General features: G+C 36.1%; 1 protein-coding gene across 1 annotated transcript in view; it reads right to left on the minus strand.

Annotated features, from left to right (window-relative positions):
• The window catches only part of TM9SF3 (transmembrane 9 superfamily member 3), a 62,622-nt gene continuing 35,058 nt past the window's right edge, over positions 1-27,564 (minus strand). The window contains exons 8-15 of the mRNA XM_068961305.1: positions 25,964-26,058; positions 24,319-24,449; positions 14,519-14,658; positions 11,632-11,700; positions 8,628-8,774; positions 8,095-8,178; positions 7,891-7,967; positions 1-4,223 (exon numbers count right to left, since the gene is read on the minus strand). Coding sequence (XP_068817406.1) covers positions 4,156-4,223; positions 7,891-7,967; positions 8,095-8,178; positions 8,628-8,774; positions 11,632-11,700; positions 14,519-14,658; positions 24,319-24,449; positions 25,964-26,058 — 811 coding nt within the window. The 3' untranslated portion in view covers positions 1-4,155. The remainder of the gene's footprint in view (positions 4,224-7,890; positions 7,968-8,094; positions 8,179-8,627; positions 8,775-11,631; positions 11,701-14,518; positions 14,659-24,318; positions 24,450-25,963; positions 26,059-27,564) is intronic.

Genomic DNA, 27,564 nt, shown 5'->3' on the forward strand with positions numbered 1-27,564 from the left:
TAAAAAGCCAGTTGGAACATGGCCTACACAAATCACGGGTGAGTACAAAAATGGAAGTCATCACTGAGTAGGAACTGTTTCCTTCCAACTCTGTCACCAATTGTCCGTACTCCAGGGACTTACAGGTTCAAGTCTGACACAGCTGAAAAGCCCGCGTGGGACTGCTTTTCCAAAGATACTCTGTTGTCCTTCAAACACAACGACATGTTATTTCGTCCTTTCCTTTAAGCTCTTACTTATAATGTTTATAACCTTCAAATGACCTAAACTGATCAACTGGGGCAAGCACACAAAATGCTGCTTTATCAATTATTAGCCCCGTTCACAAATACTTCAAGATGAACACTTTTCACAACAGTTTATTTCCATATCCTAATAACAGTGAAACAAGAACGTAATTTTTCCTTTGTCTGCACAAGTCTGCCTACAGCTCTAAAGAGGTCAAATCAGATGGCTTTTAGAAAACGCTCACAGAACAAAAGTTATTCCTCAAATTGAATTTAAATCTTATACACTTTCTGCAGTGATATGTCAACTTTCTGATCTACCTTTCCTCTAAATCTAGTCTATTTCTATACATGCTTCCAGTCTTGATAAATTTTTACATCTCTGATCTCCTTAACATATTGTTAAAATATAGCTTCATAACTATGCAATGTTTATGAAGATATAAAACATTAATGAATATTTGTATTTTCATGTCACTACTCCTATTAATTATGTGTGCCAATAAATCAACAGAATGAAGCACTAAGACACACTGAAACCTAAGCTTAAAACTCAGATGAAACTTCAGTGTATAGATTACAAATAGGCTTTTCTCTCTCAAAATTCCTGTACAGAAGCCCTTCGATATGTAGCTTTTCCTGAACAAATTACACTAATACATTATTTCTTTTTTTACATCTGTTAAAAAAAAAATCAGGAAATCTTAAACTAATTATTTGCAAAACATTTGGCATATGGTGATCAGTAAACATTTAGGAAACAAAAGCTTTATCAAAATTAATACAATTTGTGGATAAACCCTGAATAAAGTGGCTTTGGAAGAACTGGAGTTTGCAGCAACCACCTTTATAAAGGGATCCATCCACTCTCAATGGAAAACACTCAAGCATACCATTCACTAGGTTCAGAGATCACCACAATGTAATTGATTCCAAGGGCATGGGGCTTAATTTATGGGCAAACTCCATACAATCCGGAAGCCCAACATGATGTACTAAAGAATGTTTTCCCAACTTTCCAGTCACTACATTTCCACCTTATCCTACTCTTGCACTGCCAGGTTCCTCTGTCCATGGGATTCTCCAGGCAAGAATACTGGAGTGGGCTGTCCTGCCCTCCTCCAGGGGATCTTCCCGACCCAGGGATCAAACCCAGGTCTCCTGCATGGCAGGCAGATTCTTTATTGTCGGAGCCACCAGGGAAGCCCACTCTTGTACTCGGGTATACCTATTAACAATGTCGCTAATGTAGTTAAATTTCAGGTGAAGCGTGCTTACAGATACAAATTCCCAGTTTTTGAGAGTATTCAAAACTTCAGTTGCTAAGTTAAGCATATGTTAATAAATGAAAGACAAATAGCATTTACAAAGTGGAAAAATCCTACCCTCTGATTAACTTAAATAATATATTTTGCTATTCTACAACTGAAAGCTATGGAACTAAACTATTTGTGGATTACATCTTCAAGACACACACACACACACACACACACAACCCAGCCCCTCTAAAAAGCCATAAACCAATACCTATTTTCCAAAGGACTTTTCAAGGTGACTTATACTCATTTTAATAAAGTTCTTAATGTATTTGGATATCACAAAATTATCTTTCAGTGAAGATTCCAAAGGATTTCAAATACAGATTAGTTTAGTAAGAGAACTGGTGTACCTGAATGCAGCTAAACCACTCATTCTTTAAAAACCCTGTATCGTACCTGAAAGACTCATGAAAAACAAATTCCATTTTATGAAGACAGAAGCTTGCCACCCAATTTACAATCTATCAAAGAGACTCTATGTTCTTATAAGAATTTTACATGTAGTTTAAAAGTTATATAATATGAGCCATTAAGTACTAACTTTTAGTTCTTTTTCTTATTAGATCTTAAAGGCAGGTGTGAGAAAAAACAGAAAATGAAGGAACTAGCAGGTTACACTTCATATAATATTTTGGCTTGAAGAAGAGGATTTACCGACAGCTTTTGATCAAATTTGTTTGTTCATGTCAGTCATACTTAAGTGGTAAGAAATCAAACTTGCCACCCTTTATAGTCTTTAATGCTACATTATAGGATGCAGTCTATTAATTTACAGAAACATATTTTGTAATGAAAACACCTTATGTAACTCTGAATGGCATGAACTTCATGTTAAGGTTTAAACACATTAAGGTTAAAATGTTTTTTGAGTCTTTCTAAAAATACCAATATACAGTATAGTTTTCAGGTGGTCATTTGCATAGCAAACTATTAAACTAGAAACTCAATGGTTCTAGGAAAACTTCACATTATGGACCGTTCCAGAAAGATGTATTCAAAATTAAAATTACTTCTCTTAGAAAACTGTAAGCTTTATTTGCTCATCCTCTAGTACACTAACCACTTTTACCCACCCCCACTTTACATAGTACACTGACCTGAACAGATTTTGTGCCATAATTTCATTCAAAGGGCTTCTCATTCATTTTGTGACTGCACTGGATAATCTAGATGAAAGCAATATTGGGGATTTTAAAGTATGGGTCCCTTGTATCAGAAAAGAATGATAAAAAAAAAAACCCTGCATTCAGTAATACTGTCTTTTGAAAAGATATCTTCAAATTGCAAACACATGTATTTTCACAAAACAATTTGGTCAGGAAATTTTATTTTAACATTCTAAAGCAGTAATGCTTTAGATGTTACTTAAGTGCCCCAGACAGGATTAACAAAATTAAATGTTTCTAAATTACAAATTTGGCTCCTTTGGGGAGTCTCAGAAGAAAACCAAAAGAAAATAATCCCCCCTCCCAAAAGAAGTATGACACACACATTTTGAAGAAACCCCAATGTTTCATGCAGTGGTAGGCAAGATGTAAAAAGCTACCCCAATTCACACATTTCTACACCAATCATCATCAGAAAAAAGTACTCCGTAGTCAATCTGTACATCCAAATGCATTTGGGAATCTACACCTACATTACATTATTTAATGTTATATACATTTAATACCCACCCCCCCTTGTTTTTAATAATTTCTTATGTAAAACCTTCATTCAAACCCAAAAAAGATGTAAGACTAACTTGGGGGGAGGGGGCAGATAATCACTTTAGACATTCAATTAAAATGTAGTTTATCTAAATCTCAAAATGTTTAATAAAAACAAATATCTTCTCCATTTAACAATTTGCTTTCTAACTGTACAGTAAATTGCATCATAGAGAGTACACCTCTATCTTCAAACTGTATCTTCTTTGGATGGAATTAAGATGTAACTGGATAGTTTTAAGATAAATAAATGGGAAGTTGGTCCAACTAAGATGACAGCAGATATATTACATGCAGGATTTAATATTTTTAAATTTTCTCTTAAAAAAAAAAAAAGGATGCAGTTGAATTGGGGGGGGGGGGCGGTGTGGAAAGCAGGTCAAAAAAGAACCCAGGTTCAATATATAAAAATGTCCCACAATAGGTTGATGATGGCAGTAAAAATAAGAGAAAAAAGTGATCTTTCTGGAACATCATTTTTCAGTATTGTAGAAACACTAGTGCCAGGAAGATTTCTATTCATGTAATTTTAGCATCCAAGTTTCCCTCTATTTATTTTATTGGAACAAATGCTTTAAATAAACTATTTGTCCTCTTCACTGAAGAGAGCTGGTCTATTTCATCTTTAATGAGCTAGTTTTTGGGAAGTTTAGCCATGTACTGTAGTAATGCCTACTGCATAAAATCCAAGCATTTGCTGTGAACAGTTGGAGAAAGCAGTCAGTAAGAACCTAGGATCAATGGAAATAGATGTTACTTTAAGCCATCCACGAAAGAGACCCACAAAGTACCCAGTGTTAAAGCCCAAATCATCTTGCGCTTCTTTTTTTTTTTTTTGCTGTCCAAGTTCCACCCCTGTGAAAGAGAAATTGATCCGAAGTTCCAGGCTTTCTTGGGTCTTTAGTCAATTTTCACATTAGTATAGATTTTTCGGACAAAGGCACTTGTTCCCATGTAACCAATTGCTCCTGTAAAGATAAAATAAGATGTTTGGAAACAAATACATACAGAGCAGTACCCATCATTTACAAACAAACACTAAATGCTCTCTGCTCTAGAAAGTTATTCTTTTTTCAAGATAACATCTAATGTTAGCATTCTCCCTACACTTAATAAAATAGTGTCACTTGTTTTGCAAATCACCTGTTGCTGTCATATACCAGTGTGGCCTGATGTAACATTTTTATAGTTAAATATCAATTATTACATGAATTATTAACTATATGAATTAAAATGATCTCTTAAAAAGACAGAATAATTTCAGAATGACAAAAATTCATTAAATGAAAAAAATAAAGTCTTTTAAAAATTTAAGTATAGATTATTCTAGGTTATTAAAACAATACTAACATGTTCTCCAAACAATATGATACACTTATGGATAATTTAGTAAGTGACTAGGGGTTCTCTCAGGGAAGGACTGAGACCCATGGACCAGTAGCATCTGAAGCTCTAGAGAGGACACATTTCTGATGGCTTCTTTTTTACGTTTAAATTGTAGAAGCTGTGATTGGTAGAAAGGTAGGCATCTGAGGGCATGGATGAGAGAGACAGATAAGTAGATCAGGAATTCTGAAATGCTGTTTTTGAATAATTAGCCTCAAACAGGGCCCAAAATACCAGAAAGAAGGGGTGTTAAATTAATCTGTTTTGTTAAATTAAGTTTCTGCCTCTTGGCCCTTAAAAAGTGCTCAGCACATGATAAGATACTCAATAAATATTTGTTGAATGAATAAATTAACTGTATAGTTCTTTACTGTAAATACTAAGAGATCTTTAGGACAAGACAGGTGGTCATTCGTATGATAGAGAAGATTCTCCACTAGATTTAGCAATTTACCATCAAGTGTAAAAGTCCGTCTTCCATGAGTTAATGATACACACACATACACCTAACTTTGAACTGACCTTTGAACTAACTTGTATTCACCCAACTGGTGTATGGAAGGAAAAAGTAAGTCTTTCTGCCTTTCCTATACATATGAAAACTGTACCTCAAGGGAACCAAATGGCTGATGAAAGGAAGTTTCTCCTTAGAGAAGTGTCCCAGCTAATAAATATAAAAGGAACAATGGAATGAGAATATTGTAACCACTGATGACTTAGTGGAAGAACTAGGCAATAATTATCAACGGCTGCTAACCTCACAGAGACAAGCAGACATTTAAGTGCCTCCTTATCAAAGTTTACAAAACACCTGTTAAGTGTTCTTGGACAAGTATTCTTGAGTATGATCAGGTCTATAGATGTAACTACCACTTTACGGGAAATACGAGGGGAAGCACACAGAAAAACATTAAATAACACCTTGGGGATACAATCAGCCTAATCCAGAGTGTGAAAAACTCAACAGGATTTCAAACAAACAAGCCAACCAAAACCTAAGTTTCTTAAGTAACTGCAAGGGAAAAGAGAGTAAACATCAATAGATTTAAAGCTGCTTAAAAGACAGTTTTACCAAGCAATGCATGGACTTTAACTGGATCTTGATGCAAACTGTATTAAAAAAGAAATGAGGACGTGTGGGATAAAAGTGAATACTAAGTGAATATTTGAGCACATTAGTTAATTTTATATATATATATTAAAATATTATATAACTGCATTCTTATATATTATACCTATATAATATTTTATATAAACACTACACATTTGATATATCTATATACCCACATGCATATACACACACACACAAATATTTACAGCTAAAACGACATGAAGTTCGAGATTCACATCAGGAAAAAAGGAGTTAAAGTGGGAATAAAAATAAGACAAGACTGGCTACAAGCTGACAATTACTGATGTTAGGTGTGTTAGGTACGTGGGGACTCACTACATATATACCACTGTTTCTCTTTTCGTATACATTTGAAAATTCCCCATAATTAAATATTGAAAATATTTTAAAAACCCACCCAGACCATAAAGGAAACCTATTTTTGTAATAAATACTTATTTTTTAATATGAAAATAGTGATAATTCATTTTAAAATAGCTATATACAAGTCCTTACAAGATAAGTGGAAATAACCATTTAATTTTAAAAACCTGAATTCTTTTTAATTTAAAGTATCTGTAAAATTCTAGGTAGAATCAAAAATTTAACTGGTACAAATACAGTACTAGTCCAATAAGCAAATTCAATTTTCGAGACTTTTAAAATATTGTTCCCTTTTGACCAGAGATATGCTTAAAAGCAAAATAGTGTCAATCTAGAGAATCATTTTTCTTAATCTTATGAGTATCAAGAATAATCTTATAAAATATTACTTTATAAAAGGAAGAGACTGAATATGCCCTCTAGAAAAATAAATGTCTTGGGAATAATACCAAACTTAATCTTTTTTAAAACTAAAATGCTATGCTCAAAACATAAAATCTGCAGCAATCTAATTATTTCCCCCTTCACATAATTATTTTTTCCTACATTAAAATATTTTTTCTTTCAATTACTGACTGAAAAAGCATATTAGCAACATAACCTGATGAGTATGTATAATTTTTGTATTATGATGACATTTTAATCATTTCCAGTGTGAACTCATTCCCCCCCCTGACAAAAACAGATTAGCACTAAAGGCATATAAACCCATTCAAGAATAAATGTTGGGACACTGCCAGAACGGCAGGGAACTGGAAATGTGCCAGGACTGTCAGGTAGCAGGATGAAATTTCAACAGGAAAAGCATTCAAAAAATTTAGCTATTAAGTAGGGGCACTAGGATTCACGATCAAGACTGGCCCCCAAAGTCTTGCTCCTCCCCAAAACTCCCCACCACGTCTCATATGTCTCACCACCTAATAACAGACCTGCATTATACCTGTTGCTTTATACACATGACACTATTACAGATAATTACTCTGAAAGATATGCCCATTTCACAGATTAGAAAATGAGACTTAGGTTAATATGCCCTTCCACGCCACAAAGAAGGTTAAGCGGCAGCACGAAGACTTAATCCAGGTCTCTTAGGCTCTCCAGTCCATGTCTTTTCCACTTTTCATGGTCCTTCTAAAAAGTTTTCATTTTCTAGCTATTCCACACATACTATACATGCTATTTATGGTGATAACTATTACCTCTTCCATTTAATGGAAGACTGTGATAGATCCATGAAATAGTGATATTATCCTCTTTTTATAGACGCTTGGAGACCTTGGGGAATAGGATCAAGGTATAGAACCACAGACTGCACAGCCAGAACGTAAGCACCCAAGTGTGTACCCATAACCAGTCAATCGTGCTGCCTCCTGGGGACTTTTACCTCAGTGAACAGGGGAACAGAAACTTCCAAACAAAAATCATTTGGCCAAAACCTTAACTTGTTTACACAATAATCTTTTCCAAAAAAATCTAAGCTTATTAAAAAAAAAAGGCAATCCTCAACATGAATGACAAACTAATTGTGGTATGGAAAATAGTGCTATACATAATTATTAGAAACAGGAAATTAAAGAAATCAGAGGTAATAAATTGGATTTTGAGGAATAGTTAAAAGGACTGAAATCAGATGTTTGAGTTTCTTTTGGTGTTCCTGATCAACCAACAGAAGGTTATTTCTCAGTTTCCAATTACTGTATTTTTCTGACTCAGAAACACTCAGATTTACATATTCTAAGAATTTCAGAACTTACCACACATTATCCCCAAGGCTGTGCTAAATACCGCCATATATCCAAAGTAAAATGATGTTTGAAATAAGCCATACATCCTGAAATAAAACCAAAAACTTATATATAGTATATCCATTTTTACTTTCAACATAAGGCCTAAATCCTAGCATTTAAAATGATAAACTTAGTTACTAAAATACAAAATGAGAAAATGTCTCCACTTACTTTGTTTTGAAAAAATAGTAGTAAAAGGAATACATGTAAACATAAATTGCAGTGGATGCAGCAGAGAGAAAACTTGTCCATTGCCTGAAGAAAAAAAGTAACTCTTTTGAATGGATGGCACTGAAAGATTTTAAAGCAAAGCACTTTATAAAAACATCCTTTACGATTCTATATGTTAAAAAACAAATGCATGTAAAATGGCATTTAAATATATCAACAAGGAGAAAGCCTAAGAACTAGAAGGAGATCCTAAATTTTGCCAGATTTCCAATTACAAATGACCCTAAATAAACCATTTCCTTTTTCAAATGTTTCCTCATGTTTAAAATAGTGACCCTCATTAATACTCCCAATGTTTTTGACTGATACTATTTTTTTCTCTAAAATCGTCAATATTTTTATAATTGAAAAAACTCCTACACTATCTTAAGAAAATTTGTATATAGATTTTTACTCCACTTGATACATTTCAAATGTAATCTTATTTTAACTTACATGGTCCCCAGAAGTTCCTCCCAGAAGCCAGTACTCACCACCTGTAATCCTCTGCATTTAGTAGAAAGTATGTGCACACGATGGTCACACAGACAGTCACAATGCACAGGATGACCAGCACCAGCATCATGAAGCCGTAGACATAATAGATCTTATACGCCCAGAAGGAGGTGAAGATGAAATACCTAAACACACCCAACAAAGACAGTTTTCCAGTCTTTATTCATAAAACTCACCCTGTTCTTGCTAAATCTCATTTGGACCTTAGTTATCACTTGAATCTCAGTATTTTTCTTTCAAGCAACTTTCAACAGTTTCCCTTCATCCTCTTTCATTAAATCATTTACAGTTCTCTCAAAAATATTTTCTTAGATAATCTTTCAAGAACAGATTCACTAGTAGGGTAGGGTATTCATCTCTAAGTAAACTGAATAAATTATAAGCTTTAGGAGTGTATTGTGGAAAAGAAAAATGAAAATAGCTAAAAATTCATATTTTCAAAATAAATTCTCATTTATTTTTTTCTGCATACAATACTGTACAAGCAATGCAGTATATAAAACACCCAATTAAATTTTTAAAAAAGGTTTGATATGGTAATAATGTACAAAATTAGGAAAAGAAAAATAAATTAGGAAAAGAAAGCCTAAGAAAGCTCTATGCCATTTTCACAGGACTACAGGAGAAAGGGCACTATGATTTTATACCAAAAAAGATCCTTTCCTCTAATTCCATTACACAGTTCAGTTCAGTTGTTCAGTCTTGTCCGGCTCTGCAACCCCATGAATTGCAGCATGGCCAGGCCTCCCTGTCCATCACCAACTCCCGGAGTTCACCCAAACTCACGTCCATCGAGTCAGTGATGCCATCCAGCCATCTCATCCCTCTGTCGTCCCCTTCTCCTCCTGCCCCCAATCCCTCCCAGCCTCAGGGTCTTTTCCAATGAGTCAACTCTTCGCATGAGTTGGCCAAAGTATTGGAGTTTCAGCTTTTGCATCAGTCCTTCCAAAGAACACCCAGGACTGATCTCCTTTAGAATGGACTGGTTGGATCTCCTTGCAGTCCAAGGGACTCTCAAGAGTCTTCTCCAACACCATAGTTCAAAAGCATCAGTTCTTCGGTGCTCAGCTTTCTTCACAATCCAACTTTCACATCCATACATGACCACTGGAAAAACCATAGCCTTGACTAGACAGACCTTAGTTGGCAAAGTAATGTCTCTGCTTTTCAATATGCTATCTAGGTTGGTCATAAATTTCCTTCCAAGGAGTTAAGCGTCTTTTAATTTCATGGCTGCAATCACCATCTGCAGTGATTTTGGAGCCCAAAAAAATCAAGTCTGACACATTCCCCATCTATTTCCCATGAAGTGATGGGACCAGATGCCATGATCTTCGTTTTCTGAATGTTGAGCTTTAAGCCAACATTTTCACTCTCCTCTTTCACTTTCAGCAAAAGGCTCTTTAGTTCTTCACTTTCTGCCATAAGGGTGATGTTATCTGCATATCTGAGGTTACTGATATCTCTCCCCGCAATCTTGATTCCAGCCTGCACTTCTTCCAGCCCAGCGTTTCTCATGATGTACTCTGCATAGAAGTTAAATAAGCCAAGTGACAATATACAGCCTGATGTACTCCTTTTCCTACTTGGAACTAGTCTGTTGTTCCATGTCCACTTCTAACTGTTGCTTCCTGACCTGCATAGAGGTTTCTCAAGAGGCAGGTCAGGTGGTCTGGTATTCCCATCTCTTTCAGAATTTTCCAGTTTATTGTGATCCACACAGTCAAAGGCTTTGGCATAGTCAATAAAGAAGAAATAGATGTTTCTCTGGAACTCTCTTGCTTTTTCGATGATCCAGCAGATGTTGGCAATTTGATCTCTGGTTCCTCTGCCTTTTCTAAAACCAGCGTGAACATCTGGAAGTTCATGGTTCACGTATTGCTGAAGCCTGGCTTGGAGAATTTTGAGCATTACTTTACTAGCATGTGAGATGAGTGCAATTGTGTGGTAGTTTGAGCATTCTTTGGCATTGCTTTTCTTTGGGATTGGAATGAAAACCGACCTTTTCCAGTTCTGTGGCCACTGCTGAGTTTTCCAGATGTGCTGGCATATTGAGTGCAGCATTTTCACAGCATCATCTTTCAGGATTTGAAATAGCTCAACTGGAATTCCATCATCTCCACTAGCTTTGTTCATAGTGATGCTTTCTAAGGCCCACTTGACTTCACATTCCAGGATGTCTGGCTCTGGGTGAGTGATCAGACCATCATGGTTATCTGGGTCATGAAGATCTTTTTGTACAGTTCTTCTGTGTATTCTTGCCACTTCTTAATACCTTCTGCATCTGTTAGGTCCATACCATTTCTGTCCTTTATAGAGACCATCTTTGCATGAAATGTTCCCCTGGTATCTCTAATTTTCTTGAAGAGATTGCTAGTCTTTCCCATTCTGTTCTTTTCCTCTATTTCTTTGCATTGATCTCTGAGGAAGGCTTTCTTATCTCTCCTTGCTATCCTTGGAACTCTGCATTCAGATGCTTATATCTTTCCTTTTCTCCTTTGCTTTTCACTTCTCTTCTTTTCACAGCTATTTTCAAGGCTTCCCCAGACAGCCATTTTGCTTTTTTGCATTTCTTTTCCATGGGGATGGTCTTGATCCCTGTCTCCTGCACAATGTCACGAAGCCATCATTAAAATAAAAAGTGTTTTTTTTAACCTCTTTTCTTTTTCCTGTTCCCTCTGCTTGTTAGTTACCTTATCTATTACTCATTCTTGCAACAGATATTTACAGAAGCCCTACACATATCAGAGAAGCAGCGAGAACAGAATTAGACAGTCTCTACCCTCAAGGAGATGAGTTCAGTGAGAAACATCAGTAGAGGGACAATCATGACACACCATGACAGGTGCTTCATCAATGCACCTAAGAGGAGCATCTAAGCAGGGCTCTGGGCGAGGGAAGGGGGAGCCACCCTAATTCCTATCTCTCCTTATCTCCTTACGATGAAATCTCTCAAAACATAAATACATTGTCAAAACTTACATTTCAATAAAGATTGAGCCAAAAGGTAAAATTCCTCCTAGGCAAACAATAACTGCAGGCTCCATGAACCTGGAAAATATTAAAATTAACAGTAAACTTCTAGTATGATTTCCAGATTATATTAACTCTGATAACAGGAATCAGAATACCTGGTACTTAAAAATAATTTAAAGGACAGAAATAAGCCAGTAAAGAGAAAAACAAAAATCCAAAGAGGCACGATATTGAAATGGGATTTCAAATTAGCCATAGTTAAAATTTTATAGTTAAAATTCTTTTGGGCATTAAAGCCCAAGATGAGAATTTCAGAAACACAAATTCTTGCTACTGGCAGAACTCAAGAAAACCTCTGTCTCCTCCTGATCTATACTTTCCAGTAACTTCTAAAAATTTTAGTCCTTTACTTACAGAAGGCCATAGGAAAAGAAAATATAAGTTTTGAAACCGCCTCCCCCATCTGAAATAATGTTTCCCAAATTGTGGCCTTGCCAGTCTCTTTGCTCTTGCTTTCCTTGGTTCAGAATTTCCTTTTCCTTTGAATTACACAATTCAAGTATTATGAGTTGTGAGTTATAAAAGGAGTCAAAGAATGACTCAAAAATAAAATTCAAACCTCATTCATTCACTCAACAAATGTTTACTGATTGCAGTCAGTAATTCTGCAACCCTGAATGCCTTCCCTTGTCTCATATTTCTTTTCCTGCAAGTAGTGGCTCAAGTGTTCTCCTTATAAAGCCCTTCCCAAGTCTCCCAGGCAGAGGTGGGTTCCTCCACTGCCTCCTGAGCGTAACTCCAAGGCTGCACTTACCACACTATACTATACTAATTACTTATATAATTACTCACTAGATTGTAAACCCTGGCAGGCAGAAGCTATTCATCTAGGTATTCCCAGTGCCTGGCATAGCAGACTGCACATAAAAGACAGCAAACCGCCATTTCTGACATGAACAAACTACAAAATTAAGAAGAAAATGAGTTTGAGAGCTGAAAAAAAAAAATTAAAGATCATTTAATCTCGTCTCCTTTCCTCCTTTTGTAAAAAGTCAAGATCCACAGAGGTTAAAAACGACTTGCCTGCCAGATCTAGGATATGGATTTTGGTTCCCATATAATGACATACAGAAGATGAAGAGACACACAAGCTTTTCCTACACCTAAATGTGACCTATGGTTAGCATGGGTACAGGTTAGTCCCTCCTCTCTTTCACCAGCCTAGTGACCCAGAGGAACTTTTGTGATTTCTAACTAGGCTTTTCCTTTAATCTTATTCTCCTCAGTATCAGGATATCAATGGGCCTTAACAGGCTAATCTTGAATTTGAAGAAGATAAAACTGACTTTAAAACACAGACTACAGACGTTCTCATGAGCAATAATCTAAAAAAAAGGAAAAAAAAAAAAGAACATGTATAATTCCTAAGACTAGAAAAGATCCCTCTCCTTTAAACTATGGGGCTATTTTATCCAGCTTCCACTTCTACAAATGTCTACATAAAAAGACTGTGTAAGTATTTGAAAATAAGTAATATTTATAATATAGCAAAATACCTATGAACAGAAGCATTTCAATATATATCCCCTATTATGATTATGTAGAGTCTACCATACAGCTGTTTTAATGAGATGGGGAATAAAAATATATGCAGTAAGACTGTTCTATTTATGTCCGTAAGAATTAGTAAAATAAAGAATATAGAATAGCATAAATCAGCACTAAAACATTCAATATACTAATTTTAAAGGGCAAAACATATACACAGTGAGTTCAGATTTTATTCAAATTTGAATTACAAAAATTAGAAATATAAACATATTAGTGGTATCTCACTTTATGTCCAAGGTTGAAAAAATATAAACCACCTCAAGTCAAAAATCTATCAAGAATCACTATCTCAAAGCCGACTAAATGAACTATAAACTATGTTTAAACTACTGCAGTAGAAGAATAGCTTTAGCTGTTAAACAGAAATACCTGTCATCTTATGTCAGGATTAAATCTTGAATTATGGGAGATCCTCAAAAACACATTTTGTGCATAAAATGACGAAACGTATCTAAGAGATTTCTATACTCTCCCAGAAGTGAAGATAAAGAATGTAGGTCAGTAAATTCTGTGCTTAGTCACATTCAACTCTGTGTGGCCCTGTGGATTGGAGGCCGCCAGGCTCCTCTGCCCATGGAATTTTCCAGGCAAGAATACTGAAGTGGGGTGCCATTTCCTACTCCAGGGGATCTTTCTGACCCAGGGACTGAACTGGCCTCTCTTGCACCTCTGGCGTTGGCAGGCAGGTTCTTTATCACTAGTGCCACCTGGGAAGCCCCAGTTCATCTCTCAACTGATTCAAAATATATACGGCTAAATGTGGGTCAATTCTCAGTAAAAAATGTGGCGAGGACACTGAGATTGTAAGCCAGGAGTTGGCAAATGTTTCTGTAAAGGCTCAGATAGTATTTCATGTTCTGCAGGTGAGATGGTCGGTGTCTGTCCTAACTTTAACTCTGATGCTATAGTGGAAAAGCAGTCACAGACAATATGGGAACAAACAGGCGTGGCTATATGCCAACAAAACTTTATTTATAAAAACAGATTTGGTTTATAGGCTGCAGTAATACAACAGCTGCTGCATTAGGTCCTATCGGCCTCTATGAACTAGTGTATGACCAAAGCATTTGATTTCTCTGTGAATGGCACTAATATTCAAAGAGTAAAATAAAGATATCATTTATTACTACTCCTAACAATATAAGTTGAAGGAGAAAGAAAAAGACAAATATTAAGTTTAAACTTATAAATACATGCCAATTCTAAAAGTTATGTATACACAATAGCCTTAGGAATTTATATATTGTGAGAAGCAATCAAAACAATTTAGCATTCTCTTTACCATTTTTTCTCCGGTATGGGACGAGGCACAGCATTGACACGACAAGGAAAGTTGGGTTGACCTGATAGATTTCGGCCAAGTATTGTACCAACAAGATTTAGAGGAAGGATAACAAAAAAACAGATGCAACAAACAGCCACCTGTAAATTAAATTAAAATGTGTGTGATTACTCAGAGAACAATAATATTAACAAAAACAAATAAAAAGGATACAAAAATTTAAATGCAATTTGATTATAAAAGAAAATGTTTAAATTCAAAATGGGTTAAAATTGTGCAGAATACATACTAATAGCAATAGGAAAATAATGTGCTTTAAAATATTAGAATTAAACTGAATACAAGTTGAACCATATTTCCTATCAACTGCCGTTCCTGATATTTCCTATTCTTTCACACTGCCCCTGCCACAGTCCTTTTTTCTCAGTTTCAGCTGTCATGATTTTAACATATCCTTTCTCTTTTATCATTATAACCAACTTATTTACTTGCCTGCACTTCACTGAGCTCCTAATAAGCTCAAAGACCTTTACAAGTGTTATTTTCCCACTTCCCAGGTGAAGAAAACGAGACAGAGAGGCTACGTGACTTCCCTTGATCACACGGTTTAGTAGGTAGCCAAACCAAGATTTCAGTTCAGATCTGCCTGTCCCATTCTGTCTGCTCGTTTCTATTCTACAGTGCCCTAGGATCTTACAAATAGGAGAACATCACTATTTATGCATATATATATATATTACTAAGATAATATGAGTATTTCTCTGCCTATTAGTAATCCAAAACCTAACATTACAGGGGAGACCATACAGAGATTCTAGAACCAAAGTTAAGGAAGCATTTATTTTTGTGATTTTTTTTTCTTTTTTATATAAACTTGTATTCTTACAAAGACACACTCAAGCTCCTTCCAGCCAGCATGTAAATTAAGATTAGTTCACTCAACTTCTAAAACTGAAACAAAAGTGAATCACCTCTAGTATCTCTCCAATATATATTTTGGGGTTCTAATAAATAAAAAGTAAAAGTGAGAGAAAAGCTGAATGAAAATTGCGAAGAAATTAACTGAGAGAAATGAAGAGGCGTGGGGTAGAAAATCCACAGTGATGACATGAGGAGGAAAGAATCTGTCTTGAAGCAACATTACTGAAAACTCTACATCTTCATTACACCCTGATGTGTGCTTGCACGCATTTAAACAAACCAAAGAGTATCATCATCTTCCTTTCAGACAGTGTGTAGTCGCTCAGCCGTGTCCGATTCTTTGCAACCCCAGGGACTGCAGCCCACCAAACCCCTCTGTCCATGGGGATTCTCCAGGCAAGAATACCGGAGCGGGTTGCCATGTCCTCCTTCAGATAATCTTCGCAACCCAGGGATCAACCCCAGGTCTCCTGCATGGCAGGCAGACTCTGCCATCTGAGCTACCAGGGAAGCCCAGTAAAGCTTGTATAGAAGTAGGAGAGTTAAGAGTTCTGACATTCCATTTTAAAGCTCAGACTTAGAAACTTAAATCAGGGGTATCTCAGTTTAGACGTGTTAATAATATGAATTTTTGCTTACATGAATAATAAGAAAAGGTGAAACAAAAAAGGCAGATGTTTTAAAGATATTTTAAATACTAGGATATATTGTGAATTATACATATCCCATATTTGGGGGTTGAATTCTGTCTCAATTTTGGTTGTTTTTTAAATTACTATTTTGCTATCATTAAGTATATAAAATTCATAAATATTAAAACACTGTAATAGAGACCTACATATTTTCGCTTAATTTACCAGAACTCTAATTTCAAACAAGGACTGAAGAGAAGTTGTTGAGGAAACATTCATATGTGGAATGACATGGTCTAGCAAAGTAGTTCTCATCTGTTCCATCGAACCCTCAAGTCCTGCTGAAAAAAGTTTTAGTTAGGAATTCCACAAGCACTTGATTTGAATATCCTTTTGAAAATAGCTTTTTTAAAAAAATTATTTTTAACTGTAAAAAAAAAAATAAGGCGGGAGGAGTATCAATTGGGAGGGGACATATGTATACCTGTGGCTGAGTAATAGTTGATGTATGGCAGAAATCAATACAGTATTGTAAAGCAATTATCCATCAATTAAAAACAAATTTTAAAAATAAAGAACAACAACAACAAAATAAACAGACTCAAATTAGTTTTATACCAAATATTAATATCTGGATACCACAATCAAGTTAACTCATTTCACACAAACTTCAGAATAAAGTTTCTTTTGCTATCATTGTATGTATATATATTTGGACTCCTAGTAAATGTATCACTGATTAGGAAGGCCTACACTGGTCTTTGTTCTTCCTTCCCATACCCCACTCCCACCCAATTCTGGCCTGCACATATTTGCTCATTAAAAGCTTTATAAGCAAACGCACTACAGGACATGCATGTCATAAGCAATTAAGTGGCAGGTGGAGTGAAGGCATACCTTGCCTGTGTGCTCAGTCAAAGCATTAACAACAGTCAATAAAGGAACCTATGAACAGTCTCATCAAGACATTATCAACTGTTTATATTTGTTTAATTCCCCTGCCCCTTTTTCCTGACTTTAATACATGGTAAAAATGCGAGCAGTATGTTGGAAACTATTAGTGACTAAACTGTAAAACAAATTTCCTGCTCCTTTATGTCCAAGTTCTGGATGAGTTTACTTGAAGAAATACTCTGAGACTGCAAGGCGAGCTGTTTAAGAAAAAAACAGTCACAGGAAACTAAATCATCTGTGAAGTGAGAATTTTTCTCTGTACTGATACTCAACCAAATAAACTGGTTACTAAAGAAGAATGTTATCTTACCCCTTGATATTAGGTCTGTATTCATCACAACTTTCTTCATTAAACTTAAAATGTTAAAGTACTGAATTAGCAAAATTTATTTATACTAATAGAATCATGCTTATTATCTGCTTTCTTTCTTGGGCTTCTGCATTAAGCTTTCATTTAAGTTGAAATTTAGCAACTAAGAGTTAAAAAAATTATTAGCCTAATATACTGGTGAAAACCCTGGAACTCAAACTAATAATATAGGGCCTTCCCTTAGAGCTTCTAGCCCTTGTTCACGGATCAATGTAAAGTGAAAACAGGGAGGAGGGAAGGAAGGACTCACTCCAGGTTGAGGGCGTCCCCTAGTGACAAGAAGAACAAGTTAGAAACAAAAACTGCGTATCACTCCTAAATGTCCCAAAGATGTACCAACTGGTCAAGTATTCTCAACCTCAGTCATAAGACAAGATTGTGAATATTATTTTATCTTTGTCTCCAAACTGGCCTTTTAAGGAAATCTGTGGCGTGAGTGAAATGGAAAGGGAAAAGGCAGCCTAAAAATGTGCTATTTTGGAATGCTAAAGGATATAAATTTCACTGTCTGTCTGAGGATGACAGACAGTAATTGCTTACAGGTGGGGTGATTCTCAGGCTTCCCAGGTTGAGCCAGTGATTAAAAAACCCTCCTGCCAATGCAAGAGACATGAGAGACTCAGGTTCAATCCCCGGGTTGGGAAGATCCCTCGGAGGAGGGCCCAGCAACCCACTCCAGTATTGCCTGGAAAATCCCATGGACAGAGGAGCCTAGTGGGCTACAGTTCATGGGGTTGCAGAGAGTTGGACACAACTGAATCAACTTAGCACAAGGTGATTCTCAGAAAATATATCATCTTCTCAGTCATTATGTTTAGGTATTTCCTTGACATGTGCTCAGAGCAGACAATGTTTATCACTCCTTTTCTACTTATACATTTTATACCTTTATACCTATATAAAAATAAGCTTGAATTTAAGCATGCTGACAATAATCAACCTAGTAAACAGGACACTGCCAACTCAAACACAAATACTTATAAGAAGCCCATCTTACAGATATTTTCAACACTTCTCATTCTGATTCTTGGCATCTTCAATACTATAAGAGAAGAAAACACTGGATTCGAAGTTAAGAACTTATTCTACGGGGCTGGCCAAAAAGTTTGAGCTTTTCTGTAAGCTGGTATGGAAAAAGCTGAATGAATTTTTTGGCCAATCCAATATAAAGCTAGTATTATCCTGATACCAAACCATTAAAAAAAGACATTATAAGAAAACTGCAGATCAATATTTCTCATAAACATTGATGCAAAACAACAAAAAGAACAAATTTCAGCAAATTAAATCAAGCTATATATAAAATGGATAACACATCATAACAAATTGAGGTTTATCAACGGAATTCCAGATTGGTTTAAGATTCAAAAATCAATCAATGCAATCTACCATATTATCAGACTAAAAAAAGAAAAATCACAGATCATCTCAAAAGGTGCAGAAAAAAATTGTTGCAAGAAACCACCTCCCTTCACAATAAAACAAACTCAGCAAATGAGGAATAGAGGGAAACTTCATCAACCTGATGAAGGACATGTATGAAAAAACTACAGGTAACATTTCTTGATGGCCTAAGGCTGAATACCTTGCCCCTAAGACTGGGAATATGATAAAGACTCTGCTCTCACTTCTGTTCAACACTGTACTGGAGGTTCTAACCAGTGCAATAAGTCAAGAAAAAGAAAAAAACTAGAGGTTCTAACCAGTGCAGTGAGGCAATAAAAGGTGTACAGATTAGAAAGGCAGAAGTAAAACTGTTTATTCTTAGACAACACAACAATATATGCAAAAAATCTCTGGGAATCTAACAAAAAAGAAATGAGAACTAATAAGTGACTTTAACCAAGTTGCAGGATGCAAAGCCAATATGCATAAATCAACTGTTTTTCTATACACTAGCAACAAACAACCAAAATTTTTAATTTAAGAAATATCATTTACTAATAAAAAATATGAAATACTTAGGAGTAATTTCAATAAAAGCTGTACAAAACCAGAGCATTAAAATCTACAAAACATTACAAAGAAAAAGTAAAGATGTCTAAATAAGTCAAGAGATATACCATATTCATTAGTCAAGACTCAATATTGTTAAGATGTGAATTCTTCCCAAGTTTATCCAGAGATTTAATGGAATTCTAATCAGGTTTTTCTGTAGAATTTGACAAGCCAATTCTAAACTTCACACGGAAATGCAAAGAACCTAAAAACTCCAAAACAACTGTGAAAAAGAATTGATTTCAAGATTTATTGTAAAGCTACAATAATCAACACAGTGTGATATTGGAAAAACAAACAAACAAACCCAAATCAATCAATGCAACAGCAAAGTAGAAAAGAAAGTCCAGAAATAGATTCACACAGATACATGCTCAATTGATTGCACTCTTCTCATAACCTTTGAGAGATCACAAAATAGCACTCATCCACTAATCTTTGTCGCCATTCTTTCCTCACTGTGTTTATTTCTGATTATGCCTCATGGATTTCATTTCTGAGACCCTTGAACTCTCATAACATTTTCCCAGTTATGGTAAAATATTTGGATCATGAGAGAGCATTTCCCTGAATATTTGTGAAATCTTTTTTCCTAAAACCTAGGGCACGTTCCTGGTGTTTCCCCTCCCAAAGTAAAACAAACCTTAAAATGACAAGCATGGCTGATGACCTGTTACTTCTCCAGCGACTATTCTACCCACTGAGAGACAAAATCAAGTATGATAAGTCAGGGATCTGTCAGTGCATTCTGAGGCGAATGATACTTAGATTGAAAGGTTATCAGTTTCTGTGCTACTCTGTCTCCATGAATTTAAAACTGCAATATGGTCCTTTGAAAACCTCCAATATCATTAAGAATCTAAGATTTACAACCCAGAAAAGACTTGATGCCTAAAACATTTTTTCAGAATACCCTGGCAAACCTTTCCTCATTCCCAAGAAACCCTCGCAGGACCAAAAACTCTGGGTATGACACTTAAATCATTTGTGAACAAATTCCAAAGAAAAAAGGTTTTACTTTACCAGATTCAATTTAATTTGAAGTACACTCTCGCCAACTCTGTAGTATCTCGGCCAGAATAAGCCAACTTTGGGAACAGGTATGGTCATCTCTGAACCATCTTTGACCCCAAATTTCATTCAAATGCTCTCTTAGAGTTTTGTAATATTCTCTAGGAATCATGCCTTAAGACGAGATGCTAGACATTAGCTTAGATTACCGCGACCACCCTCTCTCTATTTATGTTTCTTTTACCTTTAATAAGCTGCTAAGACTGACAAGTACTCAACAAGTTTAATCTGGCATGGATTTAATGGCTTTTATGTATAGGTACATATGGCCAGAGAATCTGGGGTCCAGAGACAAACTTTCCCCACTTTCAAAGTTATCTTGGGCTAGTCCTGGGGACAACAGAAATATTCTGACAAAACTCCAGACTCCAAGTGGACAAAATCCCTATTGTTCTGGTGCCTCTACAGGGCAAAACAGAAGCTGAAGTCACTCTTACTAAGAATGAATTAAGCCGTCAGTTGTGGACTTCCTGAGGAAACAGAACTAGAGGGAAGATTACCCAGAGAAAGGGCTCAGCCACGAGACCAAAGGAACAGGGATAGAATGAGCCTGGGGAAGAGTATACAGGAGTATTTGAAGACTCTGATTTTAAACGAGGGTGTTCAAGTAGGGGATCCAGTTTATCAGACATTTGGGACTTGGGAACTTTACAGCTAACAGATCCACCCTCAGATGCTGAGAACTAGAATTAGCTAAACACTAGAGACTGGGTTTAACATAGGACAGATAAACTGGCATAGGATGAAGCCCTGGGCACCGAAATTTTTTAAACTTCCAAGTGATTCTATGGGTACCGAAGGTTGGGGACCATGGAGTTTATGAGAATAATACAACCATTTCCTTCATATTATCAACAAGTCAGATAACTTAAAATACAAATTTAAGTAGTTAAAACACTTAAACACTCGGTCAAATATCTCAATTCTTACATTTCGTGTTCTAAACAAATTCTGATACTCTTGAAAGGAAGAAAAAATTTTAGACCGAACATCTGATTACAACCTGAAAGCAGTATTCCCTCATTACAAAGACCAGGACAGTAAGACCTGGGCATTGCAGGAGGATGCTAAGCACCAACAGTCAGTCTTTTATACAGTAAAGATCAATTTTATAGACCATCTCTTGCTCAGCACAGAGTCTGATACTATATTTGCGTAATCAGTAATTATTAAAGTATCTAAAGGTAAATTACATTGAACTTAATATTTAAAACCCCATTTACAGAGGGGCAAAATTTATAATGTTTGTGAAACAAAGCAACTTTGAAATAACATTTTTACCATAACAAATTAAAAGCTTTATGATAAAAATTATAATGGAATCTGAATTTCAATTTTTAAAGCACTATGATAGTAATTCATTGGGCAGATCACCTCCATGCTGGGAGTCAGCACGGGCCATCCCACCCATGACAAGGTCATGTGGAACAGAGCTGTTAAGCAAGGCTGCAGGACTCAAGGGGCTCCCTAGACCAGCTCGAGCATCTATCCCCAAAACAGAATCTGTCTGTCCTACTATTTTGTGCCTTTCACCAACTCTTCTGACATTAACAGGGGCTATCCTTGACCACCTTTCTTTGGAGAAAATCAACTTAGGGCTCCAGCTAATAAGTCTCCTGGACATGAGAGGAATATTTCAAATCAAACCCCCTCTGTTAGCATTCTAGCTTGCTTGGCAGGTCTATCCAGACTCTTGCAGCTACACATATGATTGTTCACAGCCTCCCAACAGGAAGCCTAACACATAGAGCCTTTCAAACAGTTAAAAGTTATTAGAGTAGTGCTGGTGTAGGATTTCATTATAGGGCCAAAGCTTGTTGCTAAGTTCCCATATCTCTTATCCTCTGTGCAACTGGGAGTGCATTAGTTAACATAGTTGGAATGTAAGAAAAACAAGTGTAGCCTTGAATTTACCCACATCAGATCTTTGAGCTAATTGGTTCTTTCTTGTAACTCACTGCACCTTTACTCTGTGAGAAACGTAATTCTGTTTGGCATTTTCTGAGGCTGACATAGATTAGAAATATAAAGAAAAAACATTTCAAGGGAAAATAAGTTTTCTGGTTGAGCAGCCTTTATCAAAAGAGGGTCATAAAATGTCCACAGGCCTCCAAGGCCAGAAGATAATGTACACAACATTGTCTATGGGAAAGGTTTGCAGAAAAAATCCTGGTTTTGATAAAGACAAAACAGATGTAATGTTTGGGGTGACTCTGCATGACTTTGCATCTTTCATTTCCCTCTGTGTACAAGTAAAGGTATAAAAGACCCTTTTGAAAATAAAAAAAAGGGGCCTCGCTCGAAGAAGCTTGGTCACCCCGTGTTTTTCTTTTTTTCTTTCTCTTACTTTCTTTTTCAGGCTGATCCCTTGGAGCAAGGAGGCTCCCTGAGTTCACTTATCTGCCTGGGTTTCTAAGACCTGAACAGGAAGACGTTCTGCGTCTACATTCCCTCAGGAGACCAGGAGGGCACCTGTGGCCTCCGTGAACAGGGCAAACTCCTTGTCTCGGAGTTTTATTGGCTTTCTATGTAAAACAAGGAATATCAGCCTCTTTCTCTCCTCTATTTTCTTATCTACAACATTCTTTCCTTATCTCCCTCTAAATCATTCTCTTCGCCGATGCCGTCACACTTCGGATACCCTGGATCCAAGCCGGGGCAGGACCCCAGCACCTCTAAGTAACTTGACTCTCTCTATAATTTCTGATGGCCTAGAACTACTATAAAGCAAATTATTTTCCAGTTCTCAATGTCACTAATTTTTTTACCCTTTCGTAACCATTATCAGCATCTGTGGCTTGCAAAATCAAAATACAAACCAAAAAAAGCTTCCAATTTTGAAGCAATCTGCAAAATATTTCTAAATAAAAATTATTAAAGATTTAATAAAAACATATATGCAAGGTATCTCTGAAAAACTTGGACTGTAACACAACCAATCATCTGGACTTTTCTGAGACCATTCAATAATTCCCACATGATAGAAAGAACCCCAAAACAAGGTTAAAATTCAGACAGAGATACGGGTTCCAGCTGCAGTTCTGCCACTGAATCTGTATGACATTAAACGTTATCTTACCTCTCTGAAAAACAGTAACCACCTTGCAACTTGTGTGTGTGTGTGCATGTCTGCACAAGTGTACACTGAGACTGAAGTCTACTCTAGGCCTAAAATTCTGTTTCTTATAAAATGATAACAACTGGAAGAATCGAGAGACTGTGAGTTACCTCTATAAAGCACCAGTATTCCTGTGCTTTCGTTTTAATATATTTTAAAAATTTACAACATTTCAAACTCTGTGATAACATGTAAGATATAAAATAAGATTTTAATATTTATAGCATGTAAGTTATCAATATTAATATAAATGCTTTCGTGAGGTTCTAAAATTAGTAGTTACCAAAAAAAAAAATGTTACAGACAGTCTTCACTTCACCACTGCTCTCAACGATCACCTTAAAACACCCATTTTTCTTCTGTGTCATCATCCTTCCTCTGCAATATACTCACCAGTTTCCCTCATTTCTAATAAACAGTGTTCTCTTTTGTCGTACTTTAAAGTTGACCTTTCACTTCATTGGTTGACAAAATCAAGAAAAATTTTCTTTACCTACCTTTCCAGGACTGAGTAGGGACTGGCTGCAAATAGTAAAAGGCAGCCGTTATACTTAAGGTACCTCCTAGTTTAGAGGTACCCTGGAGAGACAGTAGACCTCATATTACAATGCTTATCAGTCAGTCAGTCAGTTCAGTCGTGTTCGACTCTTTGTGACCCCATGGACTGCAGCACGCCAGGCCTCCCTGTCCATCACCAATATACTCTCAGTTTAAAAGTAAGATTCGAGCAACTCACCATTGTTCCAAAAGGAATGGCTCTTGAAGCATGGTAATAAATGGCTATGAAATTGATGAAGAAGGCAGTGCCACACACCATAGCGGGGATAAGGAATGCACCAATGAACATCTGCTTTATCCATCTCCTTCCTGAAAGAAAAGGGAAACTGTAACAATTGGAGAAGCTAGGCAGACAGACATGCATCATTGTTTGAAAGGTGGCTATTTCTCTTATGAAGTTCCAGCTTTTTTCTAGCATTCTCTTTTCCTACACTTTCAATGCAGGAACTGGACATAATCAGATCTCCTCAGGACACTGTCAATCAGAAAAGAACCGTTAGGTTACTCTTGGTAAGATCTGATACTCCTAGGCTCAAGTCTGAACTCTGCCAACTTTCAAGAACAAGTGTAGTAAAGTTAAGTTTGGTTGGGTGTTCTTCACTTGCAATCAGACTAAAAGCGAATTTATGTTCAATTTCCTGTTTTGAGTAACCTGTTCCTGCTGTGGAGACTTTTCTAGAGACCATAAACTGTACAGCTCTTAGCCTAACTAGTTTTCAGATCAAATTCAAAGCAGGCATTACCTCAGGCATCCTTACTTCCTCAGGATGGTAGACCTGCGTGCTATGACTCATTTCCCATATCCAGAGGGAGAACAGAGAAACTGAACAGCTAAAAAAAATAGTCAGGAATCTGCAATGATACTCCAGGCAATCCAAAGAATTATCTCTGTTTACAGTTAGACCACATTAAGTCTGACAGGACCAATTTTTTTTAAAAGTCATAGTAAATCAGGATATCCTGGGGGAATTTTAAATAATCCTGTGCTCTGAGCTCCTCTAGCCTACTAAAAGAAGGGCAGGATCCTCTAATGCTGACACTGCTTAGGAAGGGCTGGGAAAATCACAGTAGGAAGTCTCCATCCTGAGGAATATAATTCTAACATCTTTCAACAACCTTTCCTTCACAAACTGAAACATGCAAGTCTGCTACTTTTATCACTTTTCTGACCCCAGCCAATTATAGGGAAAACCAAGGACCTTAAAGACCTTAAATGCCATCACAGAAAGAAACACCACAAGGCAGAAACCTCACATCATACATGAACACCCATCCTTTTCAGGTCACAACAGTAAAGAAGCAAGCGGGTATTTCAGATGAAGCTCCTTTAGCAAAAGATTGTGACAGAAAATCTTTCCACAGGATCCTTTGATAAGTATTTAAGGGTCAACAGAAATAAACAGCTTTCCTTCCTATTATCTTCCCACTGCCCAGACATATATCCATAAACCATGACACATGCCTTTATGCTCAGCTGTAAAGCTGCAGAGTCTATGAGGAAGCCTCCTGTGGAGCACTGCTAGGGAACCAGACACCTCAAAGCGAAATAATCACTTAAGTACACTCTCTCCCACAGCTTCCTTAGGCCTAACTTCACAGTGGACAATGGAGATAACCTACTAATTATTCATAATTTTAGGAAATAAAATGTAAGGATTCCATAAAAAGCAGATGAGAACATGTAACAGGTTTAGTGGAGATTATGTGAAACTGGATAACAAACGACTTTATAACGGCTATACTGTGCATTTTAAACTCCATATACCTCACAGTGAAATATTAGCATCTGTAATTAAAAACACAAACAGTAACTCAGAAATTACCTCCTTGTCTAGCATAGAGACTTCCTCCAAAATAACCATTCACTGGAGACGTAGCAGCGTAGACAAATATGGCTGTACTGAGCATCGACCCCCTCCTAAAAAGGCAAAACAGCATATACGATAAACTAAGACCAATGATTTAAAGACACTATCATACAGTCTATCACATTAACATCAGTTTAATATCAAAGACTAATATCACTGATATTACGCTAATATCAAATTTAGCAGTAACAGAAAAAATGTATTCCTGGACTGCAGCGGACCTCAAAAGGTTGCCCAGTGAATGAATTTCTAGTTAAAATTGCATGTAAACGGTAACAGACTGATCCTACTTTTTTTAAATTTGAAGTTAAATTTCATAATATTCCTAACAAACATTTCACATTTCTTTGGCAAACATACTAGAAGCTGGCACTAAAACTGTTTCACAACCTTGTGAACCAATCACATCACATGGCAAAGAATATTCATCTGTCAAGAAAACTAATTAGAATATTTCTCTTTATAGATTAACTGCTTAAGAGTCTTGCCTGCTGACAGAAATAAAATGGAAGTACTGTAACCTATATTACTACTATTACTTTAAATGGTATAGTACTGAGACTTCTATTTAGTTTCCCTTATACTGTTAAAATTGTTTTTAAAAATCCATAGGTCTACAAATCAACATTAACTCAGACCAATAATTTCTAACCTCTTCTTCCAGTAATGCTATCTAGGCAATTCAGATCAACTCTCCTACTGAACAAAACTGGACAAAAATATGTTAAATGCCTAACTGCAAAGAGAAATATTAAAATGATAAAAAGACAGCATCATCTGCCATAATACAGAAATGTACTTAACTAAATATAAAGACCATTTCTGAAACTCACCACAACTAGGAAGGTAAAAATCTGTAGACAGAACATATAGCCTTGTTAATTTGAGTTAAAGAATACTCTTTTAAACACAGCTTACAAGAATATCACACTAATGTGTGCTCTGGAAGGATATACAACTTTCAAAAATTAACCATCTTCTGGATAATAATTATTACATTCCATTGTCTGTCTACGTAGACTTACAAAGGCATCATACAGTCTTGAAACATGTACCACTTTTTTGCTCAAACAGGTAAGCTCAATTTCTTAAAGTAATGTGTTTGTTAGAACACTTATAATACTCAATGACATAAATATATAGCTAAAAAGTAAACATGGCAGCAATATGTTTGTTTCTCATGTTTAAAAGATTGTGGGTCTCTCAGAGTTAATCAGTTTGAAAAGCCAAATTTGTTTTTTCAAGAATACAATTAAACACTGCAAGTACTAACTTTTTTTTCCAGACTATCATTAAAAAACTGATCATTTTGCTTATTCCCGGGTGTGTGGATTCTGACACAGACACTGACAGAGCTCAGGCTGCTGTCATGTGACTAAGAGTCCAAAATGACTAGAGAATTAAATTTGCAATCCCCACTTTTTTTATTTTAACCAAAGTTACTGTTGTTTACAGTGAGTTTGGGGAAAAAAAATAAAATAAAAAATGGCTTTCCCGGTCCTTGCATCAAGGGGATGCCACATTTCATAACTGTTTTTAATGGTTAAAAAAAAAAA

This window comes from Capricornis sumatraensis, chromosome 23 (genome assembly GCF_032405125.1).
Source record: "Capricornis sumatraensis isolate serow.1 chromosome 23, serow.2, whole genome shotgun sequence".
In the NCBI taxonomy this organism is placed as follows: Eukaryota; Metazoa; Chordata; class Mammalia; order Artiodactyla; family Bovidae; genus Capricornis; species Capricornis sumatraensis.